Source organism: Ovis canadensis, chromosome 7 (assembly GCF_042477335.2).
Source record: "Ovis canadensis isolate MfBH-ARS-UI-01 breed Bighorn chromosome 7, ARS-UI_OviCan_v2, whole genome shotgun sequence".
Lineage (NCBI taxonomy): Eukaryota > Metazoa > Chordata > Mammalia > Artiodactyla > Bovidae > Ovis > Ovis canadensis.
This window is the reverse complement of record NC_091251.1, coordinates 89,601,402-89,620,272: the sequence shown is the minus strand read 5'-3', so window position 1 is coordinate 89,620,272 and position 18,871 is coordinate 89,601,402. Positions and strand designations below refer to the sequence as shown.

The following is an 18,871-nucleotide window of genomic DNA, read 5'->3' as shown; positions in this document are numbered from 1 at the left end:
AAAACATGAAAAATCATTTGGATGTTTGTATTTTTCCGGCCACTTAAAATTTTCAACTAATACCTAAATGAGACTCAAACTATTGCTAATTTTCAGTTATGAGTTGATAACCACTTGACCTCAAAGACAGAACTGGGAGTAGATGAAACTGTCTATTTCTAGTGAGTCTTTATGCAGAGAGGTTCAAAATTTGGGTAAACTGATCACTTATCTTTTGTCAATCCACTCAAGTTTTTAGAACTGGGTGTGATCTTCTCATATTTGAAAATGATACTTTTAGGTCAGCAGGGAAAGTTTACTTAGTTCTTTCCATCATCAGTGAGGTATTGATCTTTTTCTCTGGCAAGGGTCATAAATTTGCAAAATTGTTGTGGAATTAAACAAAAGGCCTGCATAGGATATAAACCACTCACCACGGATGCCACCAGTATTTCTCAACAGTTATGGCTTTTGAAGTATTAAAAAATCCAGTGAACAAAGTGAAAATTCAATTCCTCTGCTTACAACAAACATTTAAGGAGCACCTGTTATATAGTTTGATAACATTTGTGATGCTGTGAGTTTTACAGACTTTTTAACTCCTCAGAAAAAAACTGAAGTGAAAATTATGATTTGAATACATCCAGATTCTCCTCTAAATATTCCCAGGATGGCATGCAAGCTAGCAGTCATGGCTCCCTCATAAAAAGTTATATTTTTAGACCTGGATCTAAAGAGCTAGTAGAGGCTGCTAAATTAAACAAAGGGACAAACCTTCACAAACAGCTTAAATGTCTCACCAACACTTTTCTATTTTCCAGTCCTTTTAACAGCGAGTTAAGTCCAGTCCTGGATTGAGTAAGGTGGGTTAGATTTAATCTTCTAAGTATCTAAACAGCTATTCTTGGGAATAATTAGTAAAATTAATTTATCTAGTACCTCAAGTATCCTAAGAGATTAAATTTATGAAGTAAACCAAAGTCAACTCAAGACTTGCTACACCTTGGCCACTGTAGCTGTAACTGCAAACCATGTGTTATCTATGAAATTTATTTGCCTTTGTATATATTATTTATTCACCTTTAAAACAATCAGTTCTTAAAGGAAAAAGTGATGGAAACATTTTGAAAAACGATTGTTAATGTGATCAAACAGATCCCTAACCTGTTAGGAAGAGAAGTGAAACTCTAAGGTGGCACCTAGCAAATATTTTACTGGAAAAAAAAAACCTAAAAGTTGGGCAATGATACTCAAAATAACTAAATTTACAAAGCAGCATTTTTTTCTTAAAAAAAAAAAACAAAACCAAAAAACTAAAGTTAAAGAAACACAAAAACAACCCCCCTCCCCCTTTACCAACTTGAATTACAAACTCAAGACAAGCAGCTTAGTACACCAACAAGGACCGGTGTGATAAACTCTCCTTCTGACCACATGTTGTCATCAGTCTCAAATAGGTAAAAGGCACTCAACTAATGTAATTCTTTAGTTACATTTTAAGGCTTTTTTCCCCTAGGAGTAAACTTTCACTAATTAAAATGTTCTCTAAATCCTCTTTATTAAGGGGGGGGGGGGTTGGTGGGGAGAGAAGGTGCCTGGCACACAGCACACGGCTCATGGGATCTCAGCTCCCTAACCAGGGATCAAACCCAGGCCCTCAGCTGTTAAAGCATGGAGTCCTGACTACTGGACCACTGGCAAAGTCTCTGTAAACCTTCCTTTTGAAAGGATCTGCTATACTTATCCTCTGGTCACCTGCCTTTAAATTACTACATTTCAAATAAAATGAAATTCTTAGGAATTGTAATGCTTTTAACTGGTGATAATAAGGAAGAAACCTATGGTTAAATATCCCAGAAATTTATTTAATGTTTGCTTGATACATTTTATATAGAAAGGTTGGAACTATTTGCTTTGAGTGCCTCTGGTAAATCTTATGGAGGCACTAAACTACAAAGGGGTGCCAATCTGGAGATATCAGAAATGGAAATCATAAGCCCAATTTATGTCTCGTCTTGAAGATCTGTCTCTAGTGAAATCAGGCCACTCCCTTAAAAAATGCTCAAGGTGTTGGAGCTCCTGTGTGAAAACAGCTAACATTTAGGAGGGCATTTCTTATTTTGGTCTGTTGGAACATTTAAATACTTAAAAAATATTCAGCTTTGACGTTTTCAATACTGGAAAACTTTTAAGTCTAGGGTTTACAGCCAGGAAGGCTGCTTTGTGTTCCTTAAACTGGACTCTGTTTCCCACAAAGTTAATCGTCAGCTTTGGCTTCCATTTCTTCTGCATCATCATCTCCATCCACTTCTGCATTTTCTCTCTCAAGCCTCTCCAGCTGCCTTGCAAGTTCGGTCTCATCTGTATCTGTGACCACTTTGGGCTGTGGAAGCAGAGGCACAATTTCAATGTGAATGTAGTTAAACACACACAGATTCAGTTTCAATACTATTACTGCCTGATATTTTAACTCTTATTCTGAGCGCCGAAATACTACCAATAAATTCCATGAGATAATAAAACTGAAAAAATATATTGGCTGTATAGTGGCTATATCTTTCAAACACACAAAAAGATGACCTGTAAAAATCCATCTTCTGGCTTCAAAATTTCTTCCACAGAAGAAATTTATTTTGAAAACTATATATGAAAATTTGGTTTTATTCTTGTTGAGATGAGAAAAACATAGGACACTATTGTAGTTCCTCATTCTGAAATCATACTTCAAGCATTCTAAATTCTGACAATAATCAATCACTTCTTTCTTTTTTCAGTTATTATCATTGTCTTTATTTTTTTCATTTGAGAGACCAGTGACCACAGTCTTGAATAACCACCCCATGATAGTTCTTATTTACTTTTAAAACCCTTTTAGGAACTAGAGTCAATGACTATTTTATACTTAGAGGACTTGTAGTTTTAAACATAGCTCATGTTTTATAAGTCACTGATCAGATATTTTAGAAGACAAACCAGTTATATGATTGAAACTTCTTAAAAACTTTAGTAACAAGGCAAAAATCCCAGTATTGACCTCACCTCCATTTGAACATTGAAGACGCCCCTCTTTTCCTCAATTTTTTCTTTTATAACAGCCATAGCTTGATTGAGGACAGAGAGGCCTTCTGTTCTCTCCAGGGTGGTTGTAGTCATTACATACCGAGGAGGAGCTATTAGATTAATCTAAGGAAGACAAAAATTCAAGTATGAATGTACCTACAGACCACATAATAATTAGGATGTTTGAGAATCATTTTGCTCATCTGGTGCTTTAAAAACAAATCATCCCTAAATTTACTCCCAATTCTGCAGCACAGCAACTTGGGGTAGTTTGTTAATGTAGTAGAAGTTAATTGAAGCTAACTGGTACTATGATGTAACCCAGTAGTAGAAGCAGTCTACTGCATACCAAAAATGAAGAATTATGACTTCTGGATCTTTGGTGGTTAAGCTAACTATAGGCATCACTGGCACAATGGATAATCTGTCTCTAAAACAAACAAAAAAGATCTCTATTTGGTTCTAAACTAAACCAATGGAAGAAATTCTTCTAAGTGATTCTGATTAACAGTCATCCAGTTAATTTTATTGCTAATGAAAGAGTCAACCCAAACCTCCTTAAAGTTGTGTGTGAATGTAAGATAACATATTGTCCTTTTCAAGACTCTGTGAGCATAATGGGCACTGTGGCTACTTATTGTAAAGGAGGTTTAGCACAGCTGGTTCTTTGGCACTAAATACCAATAGGAATCTCTATCCATAGTGACAGCAGCAGTAGCTACAACAAAAGCCTACACATAATTTTAAACATTCTCTAGCAGTATCATTAAGAACCACTTTTAATGACACTTGATATGAAATATCACCATTAAAAAAAAATCTGGATTTAATTTGGATTAAGTGGATATTTCAGTAGGGAGGGAGAACAGGCTACTCACCTTGATGGGCATGGTTTCTGTAGAACAATTCAAACCCGCTCTCAGAGCTTCTTTTACGGCATCAATGCCTTCATAGCCATAACAAGCCACTTCAATATCTAAAATTATAAAAATTCAAAAGCTTACTCCAAAATATGCAAAAAAATTTTTTTAAGTTTAAAAAGAAACCAGAGATATGACAAATACATTAGTACTCAAATACTTATGAAAGCTTTCATCACCCTTTCAATTATAAATCAACCCCAGCTATTAACTTTCATATTTAAAAATATCTGAACATGCAGTGATATCATATCTTCTCATCAATATCAAGCTCCTGAATGATGAAACTATAAAAAAGAGAAATTTAACAAACATCTTGAATTTGGGCTATATTTGGGTTGAAATCATAATTCCAACCCCTCTGTGCTTCAGTTCCTTATTTGTGAAATGGTTAGGAGGAGTGTGATGAAATCTGAATGAAATAATAACCATGGGGGCTTCCCTGGTGACTCTGGTCAAGGATCTGCCTGCCAGTGCAGGAGATGGGTTCGATCCTAGATCCAGATGGAGCAACTAGACTGATGTGCTACAACATCTGAGCCTGTGCTCAGGGGCTACAACTACTGAAGCCCAAGCACCCTAGAGCCTTTGCTCTGCAACAAGAGAAGCCACCACAATGCGAAGTCCGTACACGGCAACTCTCCTGCACAGCAACAAAGACCCAGCAAAGCCCCCCAAATAAATAAAATTATATAAAACCAAAATAATATACCTACAAATTGTCTAGAATAACTGCATACTCTGACCCAGCAATCCTACTTTTAAGAATTTGCCTTGTAGAACACCTGTATAAAGGGGTAAGTCTATGTGTATAAAGGTGTTAAAATGCAGTGTTTTTTGTAATATAGTTAGTTGACCCTTAACAATACAGCCTTGAACTGCATGGTCTCCTTACATGTTGATTTTTTTCAAAAGTAAACACTAGAATACTACATGAACCATGGTAGTTGAATCTCGGATGCAGAATCACAGACACACAGGACTGACGAGGTTATATATGAATTTTCGAGTGCACAGAGGGTGGGCAATCCTCTTATACGCTGTTTAAGGGTCAACTACAGTAAAAAAGACCGGCCCAACCTGAACATTCATCAAGAGGAGACTGGCTGATATCAAGGTATATTATTCTATGCAATATTACCTAACATTCAAAATGAGAATGATCCGCAAGTTCTACAGGGAAGGGCAGCCATAGTACACCAAGTAGAAATAGCTAGTTGAAGAAAATGGTGCACACTATGATCCCATTCTTACGAAAACATAAAAACTTATATCTGAACATAAACAGCATACATTCCTATACAGCATAGGTATAGAAAAAAATGTCTGAAAGAACAGATCCCAAATTAACAGTGGTTAATCCAGAGGCATGGGAGGATATTACTGTACTGTCAGAATTTTAAAGCATGCACTAAAACAAAATAATCACTCCACCCAAAAAACTTAAGGTGAGCTGAGCTCATTTACTTGTGTCAATATATATGCATTTTATGATAACTCAGTAGAAGCAAAAATTACTTAATTTCTTTAGCTTTTCTCGCTGTGAAAAACAAACATTTAGAAAAAGGTAGATGTTGATGTAGCAACGTATTCTTTGGTTAGGCTCATTATTTAATAGCTTTTCTGGTACATGCAAAATATTTTAAACAGCATTTAAAAAATCATTTACCTGCTCGAATTTTGACAGCCTGTGGGGTCAAACGCCTATTAATATTGTTAATGAGTACTTCCCGTTCATCTTCATTCAAATCTAAGCTATCCAAAATAGATGGGTCTCTGAAAGAAAACACAACAAAATGTCAAGGTTACTTTACTGATAATTAGGACACCAAACATAACAGAATAATGTTTAAGAACACAGTGTTTAGTGTCAGAATTAAGAGTTCAAATCTTAGCTTCACAATTTAATAGCTTTGTGCTTGGGGGCCTTTCTAGATCTCAATTTCCAAATGTGTAAATCAAGAATAAAAACCGTGTATCTCACTGGACTGCAGAATTAAATGAGATAATGCAACTGCAGTGCTTAGGCCTGTATGACAAAAAGAAAACACCCAAATGATCATTATTAAAAGAAAAAAATTTAGAGATCTGACTAAAGCAAGCAATTCAATGTCTCCTATACAGGCATACCTTGAAGATATTGTGGGTTCAGTTCTAGACCACAATAAAGCACGTTTAGCAATAAAGTGAGTCACACGTTTGGTTCCTCAGTGCATATAAAAGTTACGCCTATGCCATACTGTTGTTTTTTGTTAAAAATACTTCATTCCTAAAAAATGGCACCCATCATCTGAGTCTTCAGGAAGATGTATGTAATCTTCTTGCAATAGTAACATCGAGGGATCACAGATCACAACAAAATATTGAAAAAGTTTGAAATATTACAAGAATTCTCAAAATGTGACACAGAGACATGAAGTGAGCAAAGGCTGTTGGAAAACTGGCACCAACAGATTTGCTTGATGCAGCGTTGCCACAGAACTTCAATCTGTAAAACTGCAGCACTCTCAAAGTGCAGTAAAATGAATCCTGCTTCTGTCTCGCATCCCACTGTAATTAAGCATATCCACGTAATCAGCAGTCCTTGCTTCAAGGAGCTCAAAAAGAACAAAAACGTGGGAAAAAATTAAAAAAAAAAAGAAGAAGGGCATTTTTGCACTTCTGGGGTGAGGTGAGGAAGGTATCAGTGGGGTCAGGAAGGGCTTTATGAATGAAGTGGCATTTCATCTCACCCTTGTAAGTGCCACAAACAGGGACCAGAGTCTTGTTCACTGGCATGTTTGTTGAACAAATTAAAAAATGGAAAAAAGAAATAATGACTAAAAGAATGGTAGGATTTTAACAAGACTGTTTTAAGAAAATTCTGATATACTGATACTGAAAGACAAACCAACAGAAAAAAAAGAAAATGAGACGAACTTATGTTTCACAAAAGACAAATGGTCAATTAACATATGAAAAGTGGTCAACTTCCACCAACCAGCAAAACGCAAACCCAAACAAGACACTATTGGACATCAATCTGTTTGGCAAGAAGAAAAGAAAAATCTGAGATATATATCAAATGCTGATGAAGAGAAATAGAAACACTCATAATTGCTAAAAGGACTATAAACTATAGAACCAATCTGGAGAAACTTTAACAAAACTAAGTAAATTTAAAGGTACATATAATCAGTCCCATGACTCAACAATTCTATTCCGAGGTATCTATCTTAGAAATTTCCAAATGTATACACAGAGACGTGTACATGGATAGTCACACAGCACTATTTGAAAAACAGAGGGGATTACCTAAACATTTTTTTAATAGAGGAACAAAAAAAAAGGGCATGTTCTCATAAGTAAATACTATATAGAAGTTAATATGAAGTAGGCATACATGTATCAATTTGGAGAAATTGATAGATTTCTCAAATTTACAGTAACAGATTACTGAAATTTACAGTAACAGCATCCCAAGTAAAAATGTAAAGTATTGAAAACCTGTCACAATGATAAATTGTTTTTTTGTTTAAACATTTTAAAACATAAAAAAGATTCTGTATGTACTTTTAATAATCTATTCACACATTTACATGTATCAATACCATAAATGATAATGACACACACATAATTTCAGAACAGTGGTTACCACTAATAAGTGACCAAAATGGCTTTGGAGACAAAAAACTTTCCAACTATTTGTTTCCAACTATCTCAGAAATTGTAACTAAAAGGAAAAAAAAAAACAAAACAGCACATGTGGCATCAAATTATGATGAGTTAAATCTGGACAGTTGCAACATGGCTGACGAAGCAAGAAAAGAACTTTAATGGTGAATAATGAAGATTAATTCACTAGGATGAATGTTAATTTGTTAAGAATGTTAACGCAGAGCAGTAATGGAGAAGGTGCAGGAGGCAGAAGCTGCAAGCAGGGCCAATGATGACAGCAAACCGAGGTAAGAGACGTACTGACTGAGGAGCCCAAGACTAAAGGCAGGAAGGACAGAAATATAAAGCAGTGCTTGATGCTCAATAGCATAAACTCTGGACGGACCTAGAATGCTTGTGTTTGAATCCTGGCTCCACCATTTGTAGCTGTGTGAACATGGACAATTTAATCTCTGCCTCAATTTCCTCATCCATAAGATAGGAGTAATAGCTCTTATACCACAGGTGGTTGTGAGAATGATATATATGTTTGCTGTCATAACTATTACTCTTCTCCCCTTTCCCACAATTTGACATAAAAAAATTAAGTCGCATGAGGGGAGGGCGTAAGGTGGAAGGAAATCTGGAGCCTCAGGTGAGTAGGCATGATGCAGGCTCTAAGTGTTCAAAGTCCCACTTGGTCATTCTGAGGGGTGAAGAGACTAATCTCCCTTGGCAGGACAGGAGCTGGCAAGTACCGATGCAGTGGTGAGGCTGCTTGTGAAGTACTGACATCTAGAAGGAGTGGGAGGGGCAGAAGTAGAGACAGTAAGTACAGAGAACTTAAGTCTGGCTGTTAAAAGGAGAGGACACAGTGCTTCCTACAGGAGCAAAGTAGAGGGCAGGTTGAAAGGTTTTTTAGTATCAATGGGAAAAATCTGAGCATATTTTTATGCTGATAAAGCAAAACCAATAAAGAAAAAGGCTGAAGACTCAAGGGAGGGAATAACAGATGGAGATGATACTCCTCAGGAATGACTGGGCACAGGTGGTACGATTAGTCTGAGAGCAGAAGGACCCGAATCCAGTGTGACAGGAGCACAGGAGGTAACGACAGGTGGGAAGGAGGTAAGTTGGATGAGACGGTGGGAGGAAACGGAGGTAATGCTGTGCAATGGCTTCTTTTTCAGGCAGTGAGCGCAGCAGGTGAGAGGGAGGGAAGAGGGATAGAGTGGGTATCTGGGGAAGTGTGGAGAAGTTCTGAAACAGCCAGTCTAAGAATGGGAGGAAGAAGTGATCAGGAGCAAAGAGGGTGTGGGGCAGCAGTTCCGGCCCAGCTGAGGCTGGAGACCATGAATATGCAGTGGCACCAACCTGTAAGACTGGTTTTCCCTAGCAGCACCCAGCAGTCTCTATGCAGAGAAGGCAGGAACATCGCTCCAAGGCTGGATGTAACAGAAGGAAAAACAGGGCAAAGCTCATGATGTTTGCAAGAAAGTTATTGAAATGATGGACCACGGTGTGTCTATACTGCGTAAGAAAGAGGCAGGAAAAGGTGAAAAGACAGGGAGGATAAAAGGGTCTGGAATCAGAGCCTGATGTAAGAATTAAGACGACAGAGTAGGACAGTGTGGCAGCTGGAAGGACAGGAGGCCGTGATGAAAGAACAGAATGTGTGAATTAAAGATTTTGGAGGAGCAAATCCTGGTGACAGTAAGACACAGGGTGAGGTCATATGGAAAACTGGCTAACATGGCATCGGCTGAAGGTCTAAGCAACTGAGGTAAAGGAAACAAGAGATTACAGTTTAAATGAAATGTCTATGCTGGCCCTGAAGTCACTGAGGACAAACACAAAGCTTGGAGAGGAAAAGATTTAAGGCAATAGTGTCAGATGGTTTAAAGAACTACCCAACTACGGTACACCAAATCATACAGGCTTAGCTTTAGAGGACTGGCTCATATCATGGGCCTTTTATGCTAAAATATTTTAATCTAAATTTGACAAGGACTTCCTACGTGGATGTTGTGTTACTAAATGTTAGGCTCTCAACCTGTGTGCTAGGCCCAGCAGCTGTAATACCAAGGGAAAAGCAGAGCTAAGGAGGAGTTCTTACGAGACTGCGTGCTTAAATGCATCATAGGCACCATATCCGGGTCTCTTGTACTTGTCATCGAAGACCCAGGCAGTCCTCTGGAACAGGCTTTCCAGCTGCTCATCCTTGGTGTATTCTAAGACCTCAGCAACATGACGAAGAATGCTGTAAACCTAGAAAAAAAATGAAGAGCACAACAATTCAAAGATAAGAGATCTACATGTTTTTTTAAAAAGATATTTTTACATTTTAGACGACAGCATATAAAAACAAACCTTTGGTTACTTTGATTAGAATAACTCCTTAACAAAAGACTACCATATGAAAACATTTTTTCCCATAATTATTTTCTTTTCGCTAACAATGAACTCAAGTGGGTGAACAAATACAAACAGTATAGCATTTATAGCCTAAGATCCGGAGCAAGTCAATTCTGGGACAAACCAATCTCTTTGAATATGTTTCCTCATCTAGAAAAGGGAGATACCAGTATCTCTCCTTTTTATTGTAGAGAGTTCTTACATGGATCAAATATAAGACATTAGGACTACTATTCCACGAGAGATGTGGGCTCGATCCCTGGATTGGGAAGATCCTCTGGATGTGGAAATGGCAACCTGCTCCAGTATTCTTGCCTGGAAAATTCCATGGACAGAGGAGCCTGGTGGGCTGCAGTCCATGGGGTTGCAAAGAGTCAGACACAATACACACACACACACTCACACACTCACTCACTCACTCACACATAACAACAACATGAGAACATAGAACCAGGATGGAGATTTTAGTATTTCTTATGCTCTGTTATCTTCTAACAATTACCCTTCAATCTTACCCATCTCCTACTCACTGCTGCAAACTCTGTGCAACCCCATAGACGGCAGCCCACCAGGCTCCGCCGTCCCTGGGACTCTCCAGGCAAGAACATTGGAGTGGGTTGCCATTTCCTTCTCCAATGCATGAAAGTGAAAAGTGAAGTCGCTCAGTCGTGTCTGACCCTCAGCGACCCCATGGACTGCAGCCTACTAGGCTCCTCCGTCCATGGGATCTTCCAGGCAAGAGTACTGGAGTGTGTTGCCATTGTCTTCTCCCCATAAAAGAGCTTAAAAACACTAATGGTCTGGTACTGATCTGAGAACATTAGACTTCAGTGCTTTAAGGTAGTAACATCATGAGACAACTGATGTTGTCTCACTGAAGTCACACTCTTTCAAAATGAAGTCTTCGAATTATTTTCCTGTGAAACACAGAACTGAAAAAGGAAATACAGATACAGAAAATCTAGGTTTTTGTTTCTGCCAGCAACACGCCATGTATATTATTTATTAAACAGATTGAACAGTGGACTAATTTGACTAAATAATCAACTTACAGTTTTGGATTTGGTAAATTTATCTTCACATTTGATTGCTTCCTCTGGTGAAACTCTTCTTTTTGACAAATCAATGTATCCTATATGAGAAAAATTTGAAAACATTATCTCTGTCCAGGTATCAACAAATCACTCTGACAATTTTCACAACCATATTGCTGGGTTGGCATACCTACACTTATTTCCTACTTAAATTGTATCAACAAAAAACTGCATAAGAAGTACATGTATTATGTAAAAGTATTATGTTTGAAAGTAAATTTTTGTCATCATTAATGTTACCTGGGCAGAGGGAACTAATAATTTCAATTATCCAAATGAGAGCTAAAACCATGTCTATTAAGCATCAGAGGATCAACTGTATCATGTTTTCTGTATGCTTGATGTTCTGACATCTGTAGCCTGGTTGACCAGGGAAGAGACTCTGCTGCCCAGCGCTAGCCAAGGGCTCAATGGGAGCCTTTCACATGGAAATCAACCAACCCAGAGCCCACGTCCCTAACCATCTCATCAAAGTTCCACACATCAGGCCAATACTGCCCCATGCCCTAAACCGACGTAGAGCCAGATACCAGACAACTAGAGACAGTCCCCGTGCACCAGGCACTGCCCATACTATTCAGATGAGCCAACTGTAAACTGTTTACAACGACCTGCCTTGCCTTTTTCATGGAAACCTCAATACAGGCTCTGGCCTAAGGTTTCCCCTTGCTCTTCCTGCCTCCTGATCAAAACTAGTGCTTCCTCATGTGGCTTTGCACAGCATGCTTGGTCCCCATTTCCTGGGAAACTTTAGTCATAAAAATCTTCTTTCAATGACATGGCTACTCCATGTCACCAGTCACCTTCATAAATGAAAGTCCCATGGGCACAAAATGAGACAAGAAGTTAAATGTATTTTAAAGAATTAAATGTTCCAGTGTTCACTGGAACACTATTTACAACAGCCAGGACATGAAAGCAATCTAAATGTCCAACAATGGAGGAATGCATAAAGATGTGGTACATACACACAATGGAGTATTACTCATGGCTATCAGGGGATAAGATGGGGAGATAAACTGGAAGACCAGGATTGACATATACACACTGCTACATATAACTATACTCAAAGCTCTATAATGGCTTACACGGGAAAAGAATCTAAAAAAGATTGGATACATGTATATGCATAACTAATTCACTTTGCTGTACACCTGAAACTAACACAACATTGTAAATCAACTATACCCCAATAAAAATTAAAGAAAAAAAAAGAATTAAAGAGAAAATGGTCTTTCACTTTTACCCACATATTAGGTTGGTGCAAAAGTAACTGGTTTTGCACTGTCGAAATTTGCTGGAATACATTCTTAAATGTGGCTGTTATACATTATTTTAACGTGCACTATTGCTTTATGTTTTTTGCTAATGAATTATTACTTGCTGTTTATTTCATATGTATTTATGTATTTTAGACTATGGAAATAGTCTATGGAAATGATAGTAGACAAAAAATAAATCTGAGTGATTTTCTTATTCGAGTTCAAAATGGGTCATAAAGCACAGGAAATAAGCTGCAACATCAACAACGCATTTGGCCCAAAAACTGCTAATGAACGTACAGTGCAGTGGTGGTTCAAGAAGTTTTGCAGAGGAGACGAGAGCCTTGAAGATGAGGAGTATAGTGGCTGGCCATCGTAAGTTGGGAACAGTGGAGAATATCATGGAAGTTGATCCTCTTAAAAATTACACGAGAAGTTGCCGAAGAACTCAATGTCGACCATTCTATGGTGATTTGGCATTTGAAGCAAATTGGAACGGTGAAAAAGCTCAGTAAGTGGGTGCCTCAAGAACTCCCCGCAAATCAAAAAAATAATCGTTTTGAAGTGTCATCTTCTCTTATTCTACGCAACTACAACAAACCGTTTCTCAGATGGATTTTGTCGTGTGGCAAAAAGTAGATTTTATACAACAACCAGCAACGACCAGCTCAGTGGTTGGACCGAGAAGCTCCAAAGCACTTCTTAAAAGTCAAACTTGCAGCAAAACTCATCGTCACTGTCTGGTGGTCTGCTGCCAGTCTGATCCACTGCAGCTTTCTAAATCCCAGTGAAACCATCACATCTGAGAAGTATCCTCAGCAAATCTATGAGATGCACTGAAAACTGCAACCCTGCAGCTGGCACTGGTCAACAGAAAGGGCCCAATTCTTCTCTGCAACAATGCCTGACCGCACGTTTGCACAACCAAAGCTTCCAAAGTTGAATGAATTGGGCTACGAAGTTTCGTCTCATCTGTCATATACACCTGACCTTTTGCCAACTGGCTACCTGTTCTTCGAGACCTTCACAGCTTTTTGCAGTCGACAACCAGGAGGAGGCAGAAAATGCTTTCCAAGAGTTCATCAAATCCTGAAGTATGGATTTTTTTGCTACAGGAACAAACCAACTTATTTCTCTTTTGCAAAAATGTATCGATTGTAATGGTTCCTATTTTGATTAATAAAGATGTGTTTGACCCTAGTTATAATGACTGAAAATTCAGGGTCTGAAACCATGCTTTTGCATCAACCTAGTATCTTTCAGCCTAAACAACTTCCTTTACCATCTCTTATAATGCAGCTCTGTCTTGTAAGAAATTCCCCTAGTTTCTATTTACCTGATAATGTCTTCATTTGATTTTTATTGCTGAATATTTTCTTTAGAAACAGAATTCTGGTTTGATATTTTCTTTCAGTGTTTTACAGATGTCATTCAATGCTCTGACCTTCATTATTTCCAATAAAAGAATGCCATTGTAATTTGTATTACTGTTCCCCTGTAAATAACATCATTTTCCTTGCCTATTTTGAAGATTTTGTTTTTCAATAGTTTGGTATTCCTAGATATGGTCTTGGTATTTATCCTGCTTCAGTTTTCCTGAGCTTCTCTAATTTGTAAACATTTTTTCTCCCAGCAAATATGGGAAACTTCTGGTCATGGTTTCTTCAAGTGTATTTTCTGCTTTTTCTTTCTCTTCTCTTCTTCTGGAATAAAGCTTTTGATTATTTATAGGTTGCTCTTTTTTTCCTCTCAGTTCTTCAGATTGGTTCTTTTTAAATGAACTACCTTCAAATTTCAAGAAGCCTTCTGTCATCTTTTATCTGATGTTAGCCTATACATTGAATTTTTTAGATACTAAAAAAATTTTCATTTCTCGAAATTGTATTTAGTTCTTTATGTGAGTTTCTAATTTCTCCACTAAGATTTCTGCTCACTCACTACAAGTACATTTTTCTGATATCCTCGAGCACTTAAAACATATTATTTAAAATGCTTACCTGCTAACTGCAACATCAGGGTCATCTCTAGGTCAGTCTCCACTGATTATCTTTTTTCAATGGGTCATATTTTCCTGTTCATTCAAATATTTAGCAATTCTGAATGGTATCCTGGACATTAGAAAAGATACGTGGCAGAGGCTCTGAATTCCTTTAGGTTCCTCTTAAGGACATTGATTTTGTTGTTGTTGTTGTTCACTCTGCATGGCTTGTGGGGTCTGAGTTCCCCAATCACGGACTGAGCCCCCACCTCTGGCAGCGAAGGTACAAAGTCTTAACCACTGTACTGCCAGGGAACTCTCAAGGATACTCAATTTGTTTTAGCAGTTATCTTGTTTGAATTCAAAACTATACAGAGCTGTCTCCCCAAATGGAAAGCAAACAAAATTTGTTTAGATTTTTATCCTGAAGGGCTGCCTGCAGTCTAACCTCTACAAGTAGTTTCAGGAGTCAGCTAGAGATCTGAACAGAATTTTTATATATAAACTTAGGGGCTCTCTCTGTGTCTCTTTCTCTAATCCCTATCACTACTTTCCAATTGTTGTGGCTGTCCAGAACTCTTACCTCTGGCTTTCAAGTCATTAAGACTGTGGGTTTTCCTTTAGAATCTTCACTGCCCTGCTTGGTATAACATGGCACTCAGTCAAAAGGCTGTAAAACTTATCCAGTGCAGTTCCTGTCTTCCAAGAGTTAACTTGCCTTCAGTTTCAGCCTGCTTTTGGTTGCTCCCTTTGGTTTTGGATAAAATTTACCATCCATTTAGATACTTGCTTAGGGTTGACAGCAGTTATGTTGAATGGTTTATCCAACAGGACTTAAACTTCTAGTATCAGAAATGGATCCTCTCTATAGGATCTTCTGCACTTTGCTTTTTTTCCTATCTTATCTTGGAGATCTTTTTGTATCAGAATATTCAGATTTCATTCTGTAGAAAACTGCTTTGCCTGGCTGTCTCAAGATTTATTTAACCACAATTTAGATTGTTGTTTCATGTTTTTAACTTACACTGTACAAACAATGTTGTTATGAAAATACATTTTTACATCTATCTAGACTACCTGACCTGCCACTTGAGAAATCTATATGCAAGTCAGGAAGCAACAGTTAGAACTGGACATGGAACAACAGACTGGTTCCAAATAGGAAAAGGAGTACGTCAAGGCTGTATATTGTCACCCTGCTTATTTAACTTCTATGCAGAGTACATCATGAGAAACGCTGGACTGGAAGAAGCACAAGCTGGAATCAAGATTGCCAGGAGAATTATCAATAATCTCAGATATGCAGATGACACCACCCTTATGGCAGAAAGTGAAGAGGAACTCAAAAGCCTCTTGATGAAAGTGAAAGAGGAGAGTGAAAAAGTTGGCTTAAAGCTCAACATTCAGAAAACGAGGATCATGGCATCTGGCCCCATCACTTCATGGGAAATAGATGGGGAAACAGTGGAAACAGTGTCAGACTTTATTTTTCTGGGCTCCAAAATCACTGCAGATGTTGACTGCAGCCATGAAATTAAAAGATGCTTACTCCTTGGAAGAAAAGTTATGACCAATCTAGATAGCATGTTGAAAAGCAGAGACATTACTATGCCAACAAAGGTCCGTCTAGTCAAGGCTATGGTTTTTCCTGCGGTCATGTATGGATGTTAGAGTTGGACTGTGAAGAAAAGATGAGCACCGAAGAATTGATGCTTTTGAAGTGTGGTGTTGCCGAAGACTCTTGCGAGTCCCTTGGGCTGCAAGGAGATCCAACCAGTCCATTCTGAAGTAGATAAGCCCTGGGATTTCTTTGGAGGGAGTGATGCTAAAGCTGAAACTCTGGTACTTTGGCCACCTCATGCGAAGAGTTGACTCACTGGAAAAGACTCTGATGCTGGGAGGGATTGGGGGCAGGAGGAGAAGGGGACGACAGAGGATGAGATGGCTGGATGGCATCACTGACTCAATGGACACGAGTCTGAGTGAACTCCGGGAGTTGGTGATGGACAGGGAGGCCTGGCGTGCTGTGTTTCATGGGGTCACAGAGAGTCGGACACGACTCAGTGACTGAACTGAAGTGTACTTACACAAGCATACCCTTTCACTTTTTCTGACTGTAGTTGAAAATATACTTGATTCCTTTTTGTGTTATCTATTTGATATAATAGGAAAGCAATATAAGCTAAGACACCAGCTGAGGTCCTACTAGGACAGTGATTAAACACAATATTAAAAGGAATAATCTCAGCCTTCAAGTAGTTTAATAAATGGGGGCTAGGGAGAGTGCTACAAGTAAGTCATATCAAAGTATTTAGAATTATCAATGTGCTAACGGTAGCACCTCTTAAGAGGTAATACAAGCTGTCTCCAAAGTTTATTATCTAAGATTATAATCAGAAAAAAAGTCAGTTATGTATAAAATCATTCATTCGCAAAAGTATCAATAAACTAGATGGCTGAGGAGATTCAGAAAGACAAGTTCAGTCAGGGTGACTGGCTAGTCTTTTAAGCATGATGGTAACTAGGTGACTGAAACGAACAACTGACAAATTATAGCAAGACGGCTGAAACCAGTCATCTTAACTATATTAACTGAAGACAAAACCTACTCATTGGTATTGTACAATGTATTTAGAAACAATGCGTTCACAAAGGTGAAGATTTACACGGGGTCCAAAGAAGGGGCACCCGAAGAGTCACGACTCAGCCGTGTACACATGCACACACTCGTGCATACACACACACTCTGAATAAATAACAGTAAATAAATGAATGCCTATTCACCTCTGCCTGAAAGATCCCAAAGGACCACAGGATCTGGGAGTCGTAGACATTCTGATTACCAGAGAGACAGACAGTATTCAGTTCTAGATGTGTCTTTTTTAAAGACATAAAATATTCCTAAAATTCATTTACTTTTACAAAAACTAGTCCTGGATGAACTAATTAACCACTACTAACTTAAAAGGTTTTGTTTAGATGGTTAATTGGTATCCTTCTCTAACAATTTTGTATGTAAGAGTTTAAGTACAAAAAGAGGCATTTTGTTTTTTTTTACTGCAGTAGGCAATGCACAAAAAATGTATTTTAAAATAAGTTTAACTCAGAAAAATTTCAGATATAAATTAACATAAAATATTTATTTATTATGATTACATTTATATTTAATAAGTAAATAAATAAAAATTAAAAAATTAAATATTCTTCTCATTTACCTTTTTCTTTGTCCACTCTAATAACAACCACACATTCATTCCTGCCAATTCGGATGAGTTTGTTTATAGAACGGATACGCCTTCTTGACAACTCACTCAGAAGAATCATGCCTTCGATGTTGTTGTATTCCAGTAAGCTGACATAAGCGCCCATTTCAGCAATGGACCTTACATTCACCATCACTACATCTTCTACCTCAGGAAATTTGTGTTGATAAAATCTACAACTTAGACCCGGCATTCTGCAATTTAAACAAAAGAATCTAGTCAGTGTTCAGTTAAGGTCAACATAAAAATATCAATTTTTCACATCTTGCCACTGGAAGGAGTTTTTAGTCTTCTCATCTCTTTAAACTTCTTACATGGTGCTAGAAAACAGATGAATGTTCAGGAACCAAGCCTGAATTTTTATTTTGCTCCACATTTTTCTAACACTTGTATGATTCTCTACCATTAGTTTCAAAGGAATCATAAAAAATAATCATCATTTATAAAGAGTAAAATATTATTTTAATACTTAATAACAAATGATAGGAAGCATCACTACTGTTATAAACCTATCAGCAAAACTAAAGCTACTCTTCCTCCAAGTCAGCTAAGACTGGATTACCACCCACTATATAAAGGGAAGAGTTTTCCAACAAATTAAATCATAACCCTAACCATACATCAAATGATATACTCTATCATTTGTTGTTGTTCAGTCACCAAGTCATGTCTGACTCTGCAACCCCATGAACTGCAGCCTACCAGGGCTTCCCTGTCCTTTACCATCTCTTGGAGTTTGCTCAAACTCATGTCCATTGAGTCGGAGATGCCATCCAACCATCTCATCCTCTGCTGTTGACTGACACACAACTCTACCATTTATTTTAGGCAGAATTATACTATTACATGTCACAACAAAAACTAAAGATTAATCACAAAACATACTTCACAAAAGATACTAAATTTAACTAAAACATATCCTTCTGAATTTTTTTCCTCTTAAACATGAATTTAATTCACAACTACCATAATTTTTAGCTTCCACTTTTCCCATTACTTCCAAATAATCTTCTTTCTTGTTGAATAGGTATACTCAACCCCGAGAATCCTTTAGTAGATATCCCCACTACTATAAAGTTTAAATTTCTCTTAATCTCCACACATAAAATATATTTAGAACTATTCCTTTTGATCCACCCAACCCACTTTAAACACCGCCCCTTTTATGACCCACAAGCCTAAAATCATTCCATGAATAGAAATATATTTTTAAAAGGAAGCTCTCAAATTAATCTTTGTTGGTAATTTTCATGTTTTTCTGATA

General features: G+C 37.6%; 1 protein-coding gene across 2 annotated transcripts in view; it reads right to left on the bottom strand.

Annotated features, from left to right (window-relative positions):
- Positions 1–1,823: 1,823 nt before the first annotated feature.
- EIF2S1 (eukaryotic translation initiation factor 2 subunit alpha) overlaps positions 1,824–18,871 on the bottom strand; it is a 20,706-nt gene continuing 3,658 nt past the window's right edge. For both annotated transcript variants that reach the window (XM_069596865.1, XM_069596864.1), the window contains exons 2-8: positions 17,560–17,801; positions 11,063–11,142; positions 9,712–9,863; positions 5,629–5,735; positions 3,918–4,015; positions 3,019–3,162; positions 1,824–2,362 (exon numbers count right to left, since the gene is read on the bottom strand). In XM_069596865.1, the coding sequence (XP_069452966.1) occupies positions 2,237–2,362; positions 3,019–3,162; positions 3,918–4,015; positions 5,629–5,735; positions 9,712–9,863; positions 11,063–11,142; positions 17,560–17,800 (948 nt within the window). In that variant the 5' untranslated portion in view covers position 17,801 and the 3' untranslated portion in view covers positions 1,824–2,236. The remainder of the gene's footprint in view (positions 2,363–3,018; positions 3,163–3,917; positions 4,016–5,628; positions 5,736–9,711; positions 9,864–11,062; positions 11,143–17,559; positions 17,802–18,871) is intronic.